At 41.3% G+C, this 16,728-nt stretch overlaps 2 protein-coding genes across 4 annotated transcripts in view; one reads left to right on the top strand and one right to left on the bottom strand.

Annotated features, from left to right (window-relative positions):
* The first annotated feature begins 443 nt into the window (after positions 1-443).
* On the top strand, positions 444-2,003 carry ptgdsb.1 (prostaglandin D2 synthase b, tandem duplicate 1). The gene is made up of 6 exons (XM_075451979.1): positions 444-608; positions 813-952; positions 1,049-1,128; positions 1,207-1,320; positions 1,415-1,516; positions 1,604-2,003. The coding sequence occupies exons 1-6, from the start codon at positions 513-515 to the stop codon at positions 1,621-1,623; spliced, it is 552 nt and encodes a 183-aa protein (XP_075308094.1). The 5' UTR covers positions 444-512; the 3' UTR covers positions 1,624-2,003.
* A 2,251-nt stretch (positions 2,004-4,254) lies between these two features.
* Positions 4,255-16,728, bottom strand: part of cntnap2a (contactin associated protein 2a) — a 350,220-nt gene continuing 337,746 nt past the window's right edge. For all 3 annotated transcript variants that reach the window (XM_075452129.1, XM_075452131.1, XM_075452130.1), the window contains exons 24-26: positions 10,048-10,329; positions 7,778-7,849; positions 4,255-6,660 (exon numbers count right to left, since the gene is read on the bottom strand). In XM_075452129.1, coding sequence (XP_075308244.1) covers positions 6,461-6,660; positions 7,778-7,849; positions 10,048-10,329 — 554 coding nt within the window. In that variant the 3' untranslated portion in view covers positions 4,255-6,460. The remainder of the gene's footprint in view (positions 6,661-7,777; positions 7,850-10,047; positions 10,330-16,728) is intronic.

Genomic DNA, 16,728 nt, shown 5'->3' with positions numbered 1-16,728 from the left:
GTAAAAACTCTTTATGAGGAATAGCAGATTGGAAAGCTCTTAAACACCTCTGCCTCAGTATTCCTGACCATGGAAAATGTGAGAGCAGATTCCGTCTTTCTGGGAGTCAAAAACATTTCCAGAGGCCCATCTGATCTTTTGTTTTCGGCACACTCTGCATAGACTTTTCGCTCTTACCAAACAGATGCTCTGATAGGTCAATGAGTCCTGGAGCATTTGAGATGGGGTAAAAGGGGAGGGGTGGCATAAGAACTCCATTCTTCCCTCCTCACCTCTCCCTTCTCCGTTCGCACGTGCCGGTTGTGTAACAGCAGTGATTTGCATTCCAGTGGGAGAGATCCGGACAGTTTTTGCAATGCACAGGCCAGAAAAAGGGGGAGGAGGAGGAGGAGGAGGAGGAGGAGGAGGATGATTCAGCAGCATATAAGGAGCCTCAACTGTCTGCACCCTGTTACATCGCCCTGACACTCCTGATCACTTCTTACAAGAGAAGCTCTGAACAAAGAGAAGTCATGAAGACCACGCTGCTGAGGTTGATCGCCGCCCTGGCGTGTGTGCTGGCTGCATACGCAGAAGTCATGCCAGCTAAAGACTTCAACCTGGAACAGGTAGGAGAAATATTCAAAATCAAAGATTCAGTGACAAGTTTAAGCATTTAGGATTGACTTTTTTCAGCCATGCAAAGTGCAAAACCAACTCTGAGAATGCAGGAAATAGGGCTGATGTTATTGATGTGTGTGAATTTGACATTTCTAAGAGGCTGTGAAGAACTCAGTGAGAGGAATTTCATCACCCTCCTGTTTTTCGTTTAGATGACAGGCAAGTGGTACTTGGTTGGCTTTGCTACCAACGCTGTGTGGTTCGTGAATCACAAAGATTCCATGAAGGTAGGCACTGTCATGGTAGAGCCAACTGCAGGAGGAGACCTGGATCTGTCTTATGCCAACCTGAAGTAAGTTACTCACCTGCAATCACACTATCAAAGAAAAACACCCGGAATATTCTAGTAAAGGAAGATAAATGTTGAATCTTCCTTCTTTTTGTGTAGTGAAGATGGGTCCTGCTGGAGAATGACTCATCTGGCCAAGAAAACTGACACTCCTGGACGCTACACCTTCCACAGCCAGGGTGGGTGGAAGCCAGACAAACACACAAACACACATAAAGACAGGAATTTAAGAATCTAACCTTCTCTGCATTTCTCAGCTTGGAACAATGACAACGACATGCGCATTGTCGACGTTGTCTACAATGACTATGCTCTGGTCCACACCATAAAGACAAAGGATGGCATGTCTGAGGTCCTCAACAAGCTTTACAGTAAGTTCTCCTGGTTTAATGAGCCTGACGGGGCAGCGTTATGTGTTGAGTGAGGATTGTGTGAAGGCTGATGACACCCATACTGTGCCTACAGGTCGCACTCCTGAGACCAGTGCTGTCCTGCAGCAGAAGTTTACTCAGTTTTCTGTGGAAACTGGCATCGTCCCTGAAAACATTGCTATCCTGCCAAAGAATGGTACGTTGTTACCCACGCAGATGTCAGTAATCACCACAATTGCATTGTGTTGGAAAATCACTGATGTTTTTGTGTACGTTTTCACAGCCGAATGTCCTGAGGCCTAAAGAGTCCCTGCACCCAAACCCTCCATTCTTCATCTCCTCACCTCTCAAGTCCAGGGCTTTCATCTGAGAGGAGTCTCATCCCTTCTCCTTGTGATGTCTGCTGCACTACAAAGCAACGACAGGGACGGCAAACCTTTAGCGTGTTACCCTAATTAATGCTGCATACCAAAAAAACAAACTTATCCCACTGTAGATTTCATTCTCTTCTTAATGCGTATTAACAGTGGCATTAGAGTGGGAAAATAAAGGGCTGAAAGTGTGTAGGAAAGGAAAGAAAACATGACTGTGAAAGCCATCAGTGTCTTTTGTAACTGCTGAATTCTTTTGTATTTTTTATTTTTTTAATCTGTTAAAATGAGTCAATAAAACGATCAAAATAATCCTACTGAGTTCAGAATGATTCTATTTGTGGTAAAAAAAAATAAATAAATAAATAAAAAATCTAATCTCTGCGGGTCACATCTACATTGTCACACACTGCCCCCTATTGGTCTATTAGGTACAAAACTATGAACTATTTTTTGCTGCAGTACATTCGATTTACTGATGAGCAGCAATTCTGCACAAATGACTTTGCAGTATATAAGACTTAGATAGGGATGTAAAGGGTGGGATCATATCTCGCTTTTATTCATACAAGCTAAGTAAAGAGCTGCTGTAATGAGTAAAGAGTACTGTTTGCAGTTCGATAGGAGTCTGAGCATGCCAGACAGCAAGTGAAAATAAGAACACACACTTGAAAAAAAAAAAAAAACATGGAAAAAATGTCCAGGCTTTTTTCTCTGTAACTGTATTGTGTGCACATATTCTTCACTGAAATAAGAGTTTATGTTGAGTGAAAGCAAACAGATCTAACTGAAACCTCAAGACCGCCGAGTAAACCCCATAAACCTGCTGGTTCATTCAACAGCTGATGGCAAATCAAACGCCATGATTGCTGTTGTCTAACAGATGTGGACTGCAGGTAGGTCTGCTGGAAGTCGTGCGGTTTGACGGTTCTCCCGAAATAACCGCCAACCTCCCGGGAAAATGTCTTGAAAGTAGTCAATGTATTTCCAAAATTCTAATAAGTCTCTGCACAAATGATACCTTCAGACTTATGCAAGTCATCCATGCTTTTGGCATTGATCCACCCCTGTACCTTCACAGATGCTGACTTTTTTACTTTTCATTTATAACAGCCTGGATGTTTTGTTTCTTTCCCAAAAGCAGAACTGTCTTTCTGTTCATCTCAGTTGCTTGTGCGAAGGGAACTTACAGGAGTTAATGCTGTATACGTCTTCACTTTTGCATCTACAGTTTCAGGTTACATGTCTGGATGCAGCGGCAGAAAAGGTTTTTTCCCCCCAAGTTTCCCCGACTCCGTGTGGCTATATTGATGATATGATGGTTTCTCACGTAGTGCTGCCTGAGGAGTCAAAGGTCACACACATCCAACAGAGGTTTCTGTCCTTTAGACTTTAGATATTTCTAGAAGCTTTTCACACTATTATGCTCTGTAGATGTTGAAAGACCCAAGTTTCTTGCAATTTTGCATTGAGAAATATTTTACTTGAATTGATTAATGATTCTCCAACAAGGTTTGCTACGGAGCCTTGGAAAGATCAAACCTTTGGCGGAGGCTTATTTTTATACCCTAACAGTTAATTCCTCCAAAATTCTGTTTCTTGTATATTCTTTGAACCTTTTGGTGTCTCTTTGCCTCTCTCCCAACTTTTCAGTGTGATGCTACTGTCGGATATCTTTTGTATTTTTGTCTGTTAAGATAAATAGAGATTTATGTCCCTGTTGCATTTGAGAAAACTCTCGAACATTTTGCGGAAATGGGGCTTGTAAATGCAAAGGAACAAAACAATTCACAGTGTGAAAACAGAAAACGTGGAGTGGTAGAGTTGGGCAGGTAAAAAACATTTTACTTTCAAAACTACAGAAGTTGGTCTCTGAATGCAAGACAGAATATTGTTAAAAGAAGCCTTTATAGAACACTGTAAAAACGCCCCTCTTCTACGTTTTTTTAAAAAGTGTTCCTGCCATCAATTTCCAAATAAGCACATATCTATCAAAACAGATCACAACTTCTCAGTTTCAATATGGAGTAAATTGTCTTTGCACGGTTTTTCTTAATGATGTCACGCAGCAATTGCACCATGTGTCCACAAGAGGGCAGCCTGCGAGCTGTTACAGCGGTTTTCTCATTGTGCGACTTGCAAACACAACATAAGAGCAAGCAGATGACTTAAATGAATAAGAATTGTGCTCTTTTCAGTGTACGATAAGTGGTGGGAAGACTGACATTAAACAAAGCCATTTTAATACCACTGTGTTGCTAGTGCTCCACTGGTGAGAAGTGTGTGGTTGTGAGGAATTCCCACTGACTGCCCATCTTTCTCTCTTGCTGTACTTTTCCTCTGCCTTTTCTTAAATACTTTTTAAATCAAATGTTCATAAATAGGCTAAACAAATGAAGGTAAAAAAAAGAGAAGCCACTGAAAGTCACGAGCCACATTCACAGCACTTGTATCATGATCATGATGGACACATGGTTAAGTCGCCCATTTCTTTGAAGGCATCATAATATTTTCAAAGATTATTCCGTGTATAACGGGTACATAAAAAAAACAAAACACTGACTTTATTGATCAAACACTCTTTATTGAACGCAACAGAACTGAAAGCAAATCATACGGGTTATGGTTTAGTGTGTCGGCGCTGATAAGCCACTTTCATTGCTGTGAAAACCACATTCAAGTACGTGTATGTATATGTGTGTACATGTTTGTGTGGGGACTGATTAAAATAATTGAAGAAAAGGGAAGTAAGATCACTCATTTGCCTGAAACTATGTGACGTGACAACAGAAAAAGTGTTTTTTGAGGCCTCAGTAGATGAGTAGATGTCTTCGTCAAAGTCATCCACAGTTAGCACACAATCCCCATAATGATGATGATGATGATGTACTAATTCACCTAATTCACCTAATGTGAGAGCTGTTTGACCAAACAGAAGAAAAAAAGGCAAATTCACAACAAAACAACATAGTTGGCAGCTCGTTTTAACTGTAAAACAGGTAACGGCTAAACATAACGAAGGAAAACATGGTTAGAGAACAGAAGATGTACATCATTTGAATGCATGTTGGACTTTTTCTGGCTTCACTGTAGAGTGGAGCTCAAGTCTGTGCCTCCTCATTCTAAACATATCCTTCTTGTAACTGAACGATCTTGACTCATGCTTTATCAAACATGCATGTTTGTGTAAGTGCGTCACAGAGGGCAGGTGTAACCTTATTGAGTAGCTCTTTTTGCACATCTACACAGCTGCTCCTGCCACGTAAAAACCCTGCACAGCTACCAATGAAGAAACTCCACCTAACTGATGATTTGAGAAAAAATATGCTGGATTCTTTTTCTTTCTTTGTTAACCAATGCACTCTGAATTCAAGATCAAGTTTTGATGAAGATTTATTGGAAAATGAAAAGCACCATTCGAAACAAGAAGCAAAAGAACACCTGGAAAGAGTTCATGCAGCGACAGTCAAGTTTTTGTGGTGGGTTTGAGTTCAGTAGCAAGGCGACGTGGCTCAACACCTTCAAGGCACAGTGGATTCATAAGCCAATTATCATCTAAACCTCGTCCAAGATGTTTCACAGATATAAATATTCTTTTGTTTCGTGCCGCTTTGGGCCATTTATTGCATGGAGCAAAGAGCGTCAATAAAACTCACTGAGTTTGAGCCAAGATGTTCGATCGGATCTGTGCGACTGCCCAAGCTGCCTCCTCTGACACTCGTTGTGTCTAATATTTGACCCGCACATGCTGTGAATGTCAGTCTAACACGTAGAGAAATGTTAAAACTTCAAAAGTCAAAGCCAAACATTAAATGCAAAAGGTGGAAATAAGACTCAAGTGTTTGGCAAAAACAAACTGACCGTTCACGTCTGAATGAGTGAAGGCTCTTGGATTTACCCCCTCTGAATTCAATGAAAGCTGCCATGATGATGAGTCTGAACCAACCCTGGAGCGTCATGTTTCACCGTCATGCTCTGAAAAACCCCCTCTCTCCCCCTCCACCCAGAGGATCATCCCATACAATCGAATGTCATGAGATTTAAACATAAAACTCTGTATTTCACACATACATAATATAATGGACAGATATCACTGTAATATAGATATGACATTTTCAATAGTGTTTGGATTCTAAATAAATCTAATGTAACAGAAAATATTGTATTTACAAAGAGACTTTTGGCATCCATTTTAAACTCCATGTTACCACATTACGTGGTGCTTCATTGAAGAGAGATGAGTGTTGACAGACTGGTGCAACTACAGCTTTGAAAAGAAAAAAAAGAGTTTGGCATGTTGATTTGATCATTTTTGATATAAGATTTTTGTTAAAATAGAAAATCATAAAGCAACAGGGACTGGCAATAAATCTTTGCTATCACACCACCCATTAAGTGTAATTATTTGTCATATACAGTATTCAAAGGACTCCTGAAAACTCCCAAGCACGATACAAAGAAGGACAAGCTGGTTAGTATATACATGTAAAATTTCTTACATCTGTGCTTCACTGAATAAGTGTCCCCCTCTTTTTTTTTCTAATACTCTGGATAGAAAAAAACAAAAAACAGAAACAAGAAACGAAAAAGATTTCTGTACACATCTTTCCAATATCTCGCCTTCTCTGGGAGTTTGTGATCCTGTTGAATAGCCCATCATCTTTCTCTCCAGTGCTTAGTCTTTTGATTAACCCCCCTTCCCCCCCTGCATCTGTGTTGAGTGATGGTCTCACAAACTGCTTTCTCTCTCAGAGTTCCATCACTGGTTGTTAGATGAACCACTCCTTCTTTGATTCGTCGATAGTTTCTGGGTTGTCTGTGCCAATGATGGCCGTGTCTGCTGACTCGGTGGCAGACTCGCCGCCACCCTTGGCCTCATTGGTGTGGTAGGTGCCTTTGTGACGGAACATGTAGCGGATCAGGAACACCAGGGTGCATAAAATGGTGAAGATCACCACCGCAATAATGCCTGCAGTAGAGATGGACATCATGTTGTTAGTGTTATTACAGATCTTTAATCCCTGCTGAAAGCACAGACAGGGCTTCAGCGTAGATCCAAAAAACAATCACCTGATTCACTGATTTGCTTAGACAGTAATCGCTCCATACAAATGTATATTAAGGCTGTTAGACTAAGGCTAACTAAGTTTAAGGCTAATAAACTGCGGTTAAAATGAGCTAAATTAATATTATAAAAGAAATTGAGATCATTACCACCTGGATTTAACAGAGCAAATAGTTAAGAGCCTCCCGTCGAAAGTACAGCAGGGGTTATTATGTTTCAGCTGGGGATAAGTTATCTTAAATTAACTGATGCGGTGAAAAGCTTCTCATTCCTTCAACAGCAATAAAGGGTGACACATCCTGTTGTTTCAGGGGGGTCAATTTATTTGTCCGCATCACGCAAACAAAACAGTTAGCAAGACTGCTGAAGGTAACATTGGCTGAAGAACTGTCCAATACATTATGAAATCCTGGAAATACAGTGTTGAATTCATCATCATCAGGTTAATAAAATGTCAAAAGGAAAACTTGAATAATTGTGATCGGAGATGATTTAAACGAGGCTGCACAGTGATGCGGTGTTCAGCACCGTTGTTTGCCTATTTTGTCTCTGTGTGGCCCTGTGATGGACTGGCGACCTGTCCAGGGTGTACCCCAAACTGGGTATAGAAGATGGACGGATGGATCATTTAAATGGTGAAATCAAACGGTGAAATGGACAGTAGATCTCACTGCAATGTTTAATAGTGAAAGTATGAGCATTTCCACATTCACCATGTGAAAAACACAGACCAAAGTCATGCAACCCTGGATGGAAATGTTTGACAGCGCATAAGCTTATCCAAACAAAGTGATGGTCAATGTTTGCCATACTCACAGCTAAAGGTGCTCAATTATTAGAATGTGTTTTGTTATGGCGGGACACTTCATATCTTATTCATTATTTGTTTTGTAAGAGACTGGCACAGTTTCAAAGGAGAAGCATCATGGCCAAGTGTTCAAGCACTCCAGCCTCTATGAGAACTGCTGATAATGTTGGATGCATCTTACATATCAAAAAAAGTGAGGGTGGTATTTTGTACCTCCAATGATGGCCGAGTCCCTGTTGACTCCATCAGGAATGACTCTCTCCTCATTGAAGGGAAACACTGGATCTGAGGAAAAGAAAGAAAGACGGACATGTAAACAGACTGAAACAACGTCTAAAATACAAGTTGTTTCTGCAGATATTAGCAAATTCAGACCAATTGTTGTACAAAAAATACAAAAAAATAAACAAAAAAACAGGCAAAGTGCATTTTAAGATCAGTAAAGTACAAACGTGTCATAATCCTGCCTACACCAACACAACATAGAGCCTCTTGGTCTTCTCTGTAATAAGTAAAAAGTCACAGGGAACAATTTCACGCACAACTTGTGCTAATAACAAATATTTAATATGTCTTTAAACTGAAACGGAGAAGAGTGTGGATTACAAACTCAAGACGACAAACAGGTCTTACTTGCCTCTACACCTGTTCAAGCCTCTTGATATACACAAGGAGGTCAACCACACTTAACTCCTAATCACCGTTAAAGGAGAAGTGTGGGGTTTCATTAAGTGAAACACTACATTTCATGAAAGATCCCTCTGAGGTGAAGCGTTAACATCAGCTGCTTCTGTGGTTGTCCATTACAACTGTATCTGGTTGTTCTGAAGTGGAGGATAAATGTGTGGACAGATAAATGAGCAGCTGAATGAATTGGGGTGGTGAGTCACAAAGAAAAAAAGAAGTCATTCTAGATTTGACTTGATGCTGTTCTGATTCTTTCGTATTCATAGATGGAGAAGCAAAGCGTCAGTCTAAGTAGAGGTTAATACCATTCCTCTTATACCCATGTTAAAAACAAAGAGCCATACAATTCATCCACGAGTTTTCAGAGAGTTTTCAACAATAGGCAAAAAATTGAATGAATGAAATAAAAAAAGGACAACATATATGCCGGCAATCAGGCACAATCCAAATATTGCAATAATGTAGCATCTAGCAGTTCTGAGCTCAAATGACTTGAAAAAAGGAACAAGCTGTTGGCTACTTCTACTGACTGTATTGTGCACAGTCCTTTTGGGAAATAAAAAAGCATGAGTAAGAATCAAAAGAGCGGGCTAAAGGGAGAAAACTCATAAAACAGACAGGCCCAATGGAGGAGAGCATTTAGACTCATTATGGTCTGTCAGCTGTCTGCAAGTGCTTGGAAATAATGCAGGAAAAATACACTGCACCTGGAAACAGGATAAGAAATAAGCTAAAGTAAAGAATCTATTTGAAATCAGAGAACAGTCTTTATAACGGAGGGGTTGGAGGAAAGTCTGCTTGAATCATGGATTCTGGTCTAAAGAAAATCTAAAGAAGATCAAAAGGACAGCTCAATGGACTGACTCAGAGTCACAGAGACTGTCAGCAGAGAGCTGGACACCTAAATTCCAACATGATAATCTGAAACAGACGTAGTGTGTTTGATATAATTCTAGATATACTTTGATATAAAACATCTACTTTTTCTCTCTTACTGAGAAACTCTGAATCTGAGTCCACTGCTTGAGCTCATTTGACTGAAGAGTTGAATCAAGATGGCCGCCTGTGCACATCCTGCGTTAGTTTAAAATCTTAGAGTGATCAGAGGATGATGAAAACCAATACTTCAGCTTAGGAGGAGATATTAAATTATATATGTCCGGAACCCAGTTGGACACAGACCTATATGAGAAAGCTGTTGCTTTGTTTGTGATGCTGGCTTCAGGTTTCTTTTGCTTCAGTGAGACAGCGTGATGGGATGTCAGATTTGCTCAGATTTGAGAAAAAGATATGAGTCAGCGTGGTCAAGGTCAGACATTCTAGGGGACATTAATACAAGAAAAACCTTTTTTTTTTGAGAAAAGTATCTATGATATTTGACAAAGTGTTTATATATGGTTAAGGGCTTCATTTATGTCCCCCTGTGTAGCCTGTGAAATTGTATAGACTAAAACATGCTTTTAAGTGTGTGTGAATGTGGCTTGTAGTGTGAAAGCACTTTGAGTGGCCAACTAGCTACATAAGTACAGTCCATTTGCCATTTATCCGTCACTGTCCAATCCAAGAGGCATCAACCCTCTTCAGTATCTCTACAACACATCAGTTCACTGCTCACATTTACTGACACGACTGAATTCCACACCCCAATGTTCTTTAGTCATAATTTAGTTATCACTAAATGTGGATCTTGTGGTGAAAAAAAAAACCTTACCCATCAGCCTCTGTGGAGCATAAATGTCATTTCATGACAATTCATTCATCAGGAACATCTTGAGGATATCTGGAGCAGTACCCACCTGTGTCCAGATGCCAGGGATCTGTTGCAGCAGACATCGGTGGGATGGTAAGTGGTGATGCCCCACAGTTGGACTCAACCAATTTGCCCTGGTAGGAAACAGGTGAGGCGGCTGCAGGCTGTTTGTCGGGCTGACCGGCTGTTGGCGTGGCCTGAGCCTGTGTGGCTGTTCTCAGTGCAGACTTGAGGGGGGCGACTCCGTTGAACTGCACCCGCGACAGACACCCAATGAAACCTGGGGTGTTGTACTGCTCGATGAGGACTGGGTCTATGTGTCCAATTTCTATGCAGAGACACAGGATTGGAGGGAAGCTTATTGAATTGCTCTAATGGACTCATCTAGTTAACGATTAATCAGACTAAAACCGAGCAAGCAAGAGAGAGAAAGCAAAGAGAAAACCATTTATATCTACTGAACACAGCCATATTTAAAGGGAAAGAATCAGCACTTCTTATACAAAACACACACAACACACTTTGTTGTTACATTCATGCACTGGTAGAAACACATTTTCACGTAAACAATTCTTGAACAAATGCAAATTTGAACTACCCATTGGGAATACGAATCTACCCAAATTCAGAATGAGCAGAAGAAAACATACACTGAAATCAAATGACAAATTCTAGGATGATCAATGGAACAACACCTCCACCTCTCTCACAGTCCTCTATCTCTGCCCTTGCCTGCTTTTTTATAGTCAGTCTACTGTTCATGAGATAGTTCACTCACTTGTGTCTCGTATATATCTCCTCTTTTACTGTAAGTAGCAGTTAAACGTTTGGGACAGATCATTATCATGCCTTTGTGTTTCTGTAGGGATTAAAAAACAGCCACCATTAGACTTTTGTTTGTTTTATTTGATATTAAATGTCTTTTTTCTTCTCCATTTCTTCTCTGGTCATTTTGTCCTGGATCTATTCCATTTGTAATACTGATTGTCAAAGAATAGTATAATAGCTATTTTACCCCCTGTTATCTGCTCAACCAACATCTGGCAAAAAGAACTCTTGATAACAACCATCATTTGGAGAGCAGGCAGATGACCTCAGCTCCACTTATTGCCATGGCAATCCAGACCAATTTAAGATGTGCCTGTTCAGAAGCAACAATTGTGCCCTTATAACTCAGCCTCACAGTTGCCTTCCCCTCTCCAAGGAAATTACTTCAGCACTCAAAAGCAGTGCCTAAATTTCAGTTGGCTCGCTCAGCTCAGTCCAGACGGGCCTGTATTTCTTTCGATTCTTCAGCATATTTTTCAGAGTTGACAAATATTGAGATAAAGAGTTATTCGAAGTGCAGCTGGGCACTTGTTTGTTCTTCCAGAGCTGATATGGTCAAGTCATTCTTTAAAATGAAATTCAGCGCCACTTAATGTTTAATGTGTCTAATTTAGGGCTCATATTAATGACTGAATCAGTAAAATAATAACCCAAACTCTTGCACTTTGTTCTCATAAGCGCCAGTTGTTTCAAAAGGGTCTTTTCACGCTGAAGTTCTTAAAAGGGTAACTGAACCAACTAAAACTGAAGAATTTGCATATTGGTGTGTGTTTTATGTCTTCAAAGGAGTAGCTGAATGTCGCAGCAAAGTTTATATAGGACTCCAAAGAAAATGTGATATAAGATAACGTGCGGGCAGAAAACCAAACAATAAAAATAGTCCTTATCACCTACAGTTCAGTGCAGCAGATAATACAAACATCCCCAGACACTAAAACCTGCACTGATTTTAAAAGAACCGTTTTTGACACCGACAGACTGCAAAAAAACATAACTCCTTCTGGTTATGTGTGTGTGGACAGAGACAGATTGGAATTTTTACATGCACAGCTGCTCTGCTGCTGCATGACTGTGCCACACCCAGAGGGAAATGTTTGGACAATCCAGCACAAAAATATGGACAGGGGATGACTAATAGGAGTGCTCCGAGGTTTATTTAATGAATCCTCTCATGCTGGATTCTGAGTATCTGGACATGGCTTATAATGTAATTCTTTCTCTTTATTCCATTTTCATGAATCCAGTGTGAGCATGTACGTGTGTGTGTGTGTGTGTGTGTGTGTGTGTGTGTGTGTGTGTGTGTGTGTGTGCATGTGTCTGTGTGTGTTGGTACACTATTGATTGTGCTACAAGGAACAGAGCCTTTGCGCTCATCATGTCCCCAGACCTCCTACAGACGTTTGTACTGCATGTGCACAATATATTCACCACTGTATTTGTGAAAATTCCCTTAGCTACAGTTCATAGAGACTCTGCAGTACTGTTCTGACACACTCCATTGGATTCTTGCCCAAAAGAACACTAACTGAACTGTAGGTCACTCTCTCTGCAGCAGAGGAGAAAAACATAACCTCTATTGGATATCTCATATCTTGAAAATGGCGTCCATGATGTCCATGTGCACTTGTGTTTGAATTTACATAAGTATGGAGGTGCACGACAGGGAGGGTGAGGGCAGACAAGCACCTGAAGGAGGAAAACAAGAGCCTAACGGCATTATAGTCAGTAAACTGAGCAGATTACTGATTACAGCAGTCCTATGAGTGCAGAATATGCGTCTGTGTCTCCCTTGTATGCACAAACATGTGTTGAATGCTACAGACGCCTCAGTCTGAATACTAATAAGCTCTTTGCTGGGAGAATGAGAGGCTACTTTGCATATAATGCCATATTCAATGCACACAGCAAATAGCTGACAAGCAGCCTGCAGAAAGCAACGTGTTTTAAAATAACAAGCATATTACTCAAACATCACACAGTTTCTATGAGCGATTATTTCTGATAAGAGACAGCAGGGATTTCAATGGCGTCACATCAATTTACCCCAAAAGGAAGAACAGGATCTGGACAGAATGAGGCTAAATAAACACCTGCACGGTCTAAGCCAACTCAATGAATTTGCCTTGCAAAAATACTACCTTTGAAAAACTGTGAATCTTTAGAGTTTGCAAGACTACAGTAAGCTCTGCATCTGTAAGTGCTTAAAGAATGGAAAGCTTTGACTAAACCAGAGTACAGTGCAATCAAATGTAAGCGCCAAAAAAGGCTTGTAAAATCAACTCATTTGACAAGATCTCAGCATTATAAGACTAGCTTTTATAAATATTCAGTCAATTCCCATTACTTAACAACTCACTAATGCACGAGTACTGGAGACAGTACCACAGATTGATGTAATGACTTGTAATTTATTTTATTACTTGCTCTAATGGTGTCTTAAGGGGTTTCCAGACTAAATAAATAAATCAATACAACATGAGCCGCAACACAAACCAACAGCTCTTTACATCACACTAATCATAATTGGAAAAGTGAAGCGACCTGTCCATTTGGTTTTAGATTAAAATAATTAAATATACCATCATGGATAATCTAATTAATCTACTTTGGCAAAACAAACATCCACCGTCACAACAGCAACAAGGTCAGCATGCTGATAAGAGGGAGAGCACTCTCAGACAGTGTGCCACTGAACTGGCAACGTCACATGAATAATTCAAAAAGGCGGTGCTGGAGAAATGGGAATTGGTGGTTTGGGTGTGTGTTTTTTGGGGAAGAGTTTGGAAGGGGGGACTGCGTAAGTTTGATAAACAAAAAGGAGACAAAGTGGGAGAGCTATCTGAGAGAGGGAGGGTGTGGCTGCTGGTTGAAGAGGAGCTGGCTGTGGGTGGAAAGGTGTGAGAAAGATGAGAGGATGAGAAAAGACAGAGCAAAAATGTGTGTGTGTCAAAAGAGAGGGGAAGAAACAGGGTGACAAGAAAGGTGTTCATGAGAGGAGATCAAACACAGTTTCCATGGCGACAAATCTTAACTGATTGAGGGGTGAGAGAAATAGAAGAGAAGGTGGTGATGATTGGGAGGTAAGGAAAGTACGATGCATTTCAGATGCATGAGGGAATATCAATATGAGTCAATTCACCACACACTTTGTGTTTGAAAAGCAAATTTGCAACATGCACACACACACTCACACGAGTCAACACAGTGTCTGGCTGCTGGTCTTAGGAGATGGAGAAGCACAGAGAGGCAGACGAGAAGACAATTACAAAAGGTTGTGGGAACAAACTGAAAAATGAGGGGGGAAGGCAAAGACGCTACTATTGATATTAATGCTTTTAATTCTTAGTGTAAATATCATTTTCATAAGCAAAAGCAAAGTTTGAGCGTACAAGAAATCAAACATGGTCTGATCACAGGCAATGAAGTGCCTTCATTTTGGATTTTTGGGCCTCACACACTGTAGTATTTGGTTGTGAATATGTCACTCTACAAAGGTTCAACAAAGTGCTTTACAGCTTGTTTACTATTCACCTATTGACACAATACTCAGAGTGCACTTCTTATTGGTGCCAATGTGGAGGCTCTGTGTCTTGTTCAAGGACACAAGGAGGGCCTGTGGATCAACTTACCAGTTTTTAGACTGTAAGTCATGACTTAACTGCCTGAACCACAACTGAGGTGCCAATACAAGTGCCAAAAAACGTTATTAACCTGAACTACACAGAACTGAACTGTAGTGAATAAAGATGTGCAAGGAAAGGAGGTGTAACGTACACAGAAAGTGATGAACTGGGAAAACAACTAAAGAGGATGTATGACTAAGATATATACACCTATAAATACACCTGTGGTTACACCCATCCATACTAAACGCACAAATGCAAACACACACACACACGCACATACACATGCACACACACGTGTACGCACACAAGCAGACCAGGGTTTCTGAATAATTTCCCTGCCATTGATTTATTCCAGCATTTGAATTGCCTTGAAAGTATGAAAAGGAATGGATCGACCTCGCTATCTTAGCTGAAATTCAACATGGAATTTGCATTGAAATGACTCACACTGACCTGCAGGAACACTGGGACATGTATGCAGATGCACTAATACAAATAAAGACACAAAGACATGCAGAAAAACGTAGTTACCTATGTGGAGTTTTGTCTGTAAACAAATCTTCCTCCCCTCTTCCTTCCCACGTTCTTCCTCTCTGTTATATGGATCTTTTAAGACAGCACCACTCTGACAAGCATTTCTCCCTCTCTGTGTTTTTCTACCTCCCTCTGTCCGTCCCTCTTTCTCTGCAGTGCAGTCCCACCCCCACTCTGACAAAGCAGCTGGAGAAAACCTGGATCCTGGATCCACACTGGCACGGATCAGGAATCCCCAGTCTGAAGTCCAACCAAGGGTGAGAGCCACAGAGGATAGTATGATGTCATTCTTTCACACACAGACATTTGTGCTAACTTACACACACACACACACACACACACACACACACACAAAAACAGAAACACAAACGACCATCTCGGTTTAAAAGGAACACTGAGATTACAGAGGTGATAAAATTGCCAATCAGAGATACAATGTTTGGAGACAGATAAGAGAAAAAAACTCATTTGTGATATCAACCTGATCTAACATCAGGGTTAATCAGTGTTTTAATCAGAGTCAGGATGTGTTATGGGTGTGAATGCAAAGGTCACAACACAAAATACAAACCTTGACAGGTTCCCTCGAAGGGAGGAAATTGATCAAACTTGATAATGACATGCTTTAGAAAATGGTCTGAGGCATTATCGATTTGTTCTAAAAGAACCAAAACACTCAGCTCCTCTATGTATTGGTTGCTGGATCCTAAACTCCTTCCTCTGCATATTGGAGGATATGTCAACAAATTCATCAAAATGCCTCTCATCCATCCATCCATCCATCCATTATCTTCCGCTGGTCCGGGGATCGGGTCGCGGGGGCAGCAGCTTGAGCAAAGAGACCCAGACGTCCCTGTCCCCGGCCACTTCCTCCAGCTCTTCTGGGGGGACCCCGAGGCGTTCCCAGGCCAGCCGAGAAACATAGTCTCTCCAACGTTTCCTGGGTCTTCCCCGGGGCCTCTTCCCAGTGGGACGGGCCCGGAACACCTCACCAGGGAGGCGTCCAGGAGGCAGTCTCACCAGATGCCCGAGCCACCTCATCTGACTCCTCTCGATGCGGAGGAGCAGCGGTTCTACTCCGAGCCCCTCCCGGATGACCGAGCTTCTCACCCTATCTCTAAGGGAGAGCCCAGACACCCTGCGGAGGAAACTCATTTCGGCCGCTTGTATTCGCAATGTCGTTCTTTCGGTCACTACCCACAGCTCATGACCATAGGTGAGGGTAGGAACATAGATTGACCGGTAAATCAGGAGCTTCGCCTTCTGGCTCAGCTCCTTCTTCACCACGATGCGCCGGTGCAGAGCCCGCATCACTGCAGACGCCGCACCGATCCGCCTGTCAATCTCCTGTTCCATTCGTCCCTCACTCGTGAACAAGACCCCGAGATACTTGAACTCCTCCACTTGGGGAAGGATCTCATTATTTAGTTAAAGCACACACATACTCACACTAATGCTAGAATGATCCAAGATCATACACCGCTTTTGATAGATGTTCAAGTTTTTAGGGTTTCAGTAGGGGTGGCAGTGGCTCAGGTTGGAACTTCGATGGTAGAAGTACTTCCACATACCAACTGAAATGGCCATGTAGATAGTTGGTTCATACCCTTCAATACGACTCATAATCACCTATTAAGTACCATGCATACTAGCAGCAGGAAGGAATTTCAACTCCTATGAGCATTTCTGCATCAGAGTAGATGTCAAGTCTTTGGATGGCAGAATTAAGCACAGCTCTT

Source organism: Odontesthes bonariensis, chromosome 20 (assembly GCF_027942865.1).
Source record: "Odontesthes bonariensis isolate fOdoBon6 chromosome 20, fOdoBon6.hap1, whole genome shotgun sequence".
Taxonomy (NCBI): domain Eukaryota; kingdom Metazoa; phylum Chordata; class Actinopteri; order Atheriniformes; family Atherinopsidae; genus Odontesthes; species Odontesthes bonariensis.
Note: the sequence above shows the minus strand (reverse complement) of the source record. Positions and strands in the feature narration are given on the sequence as shown.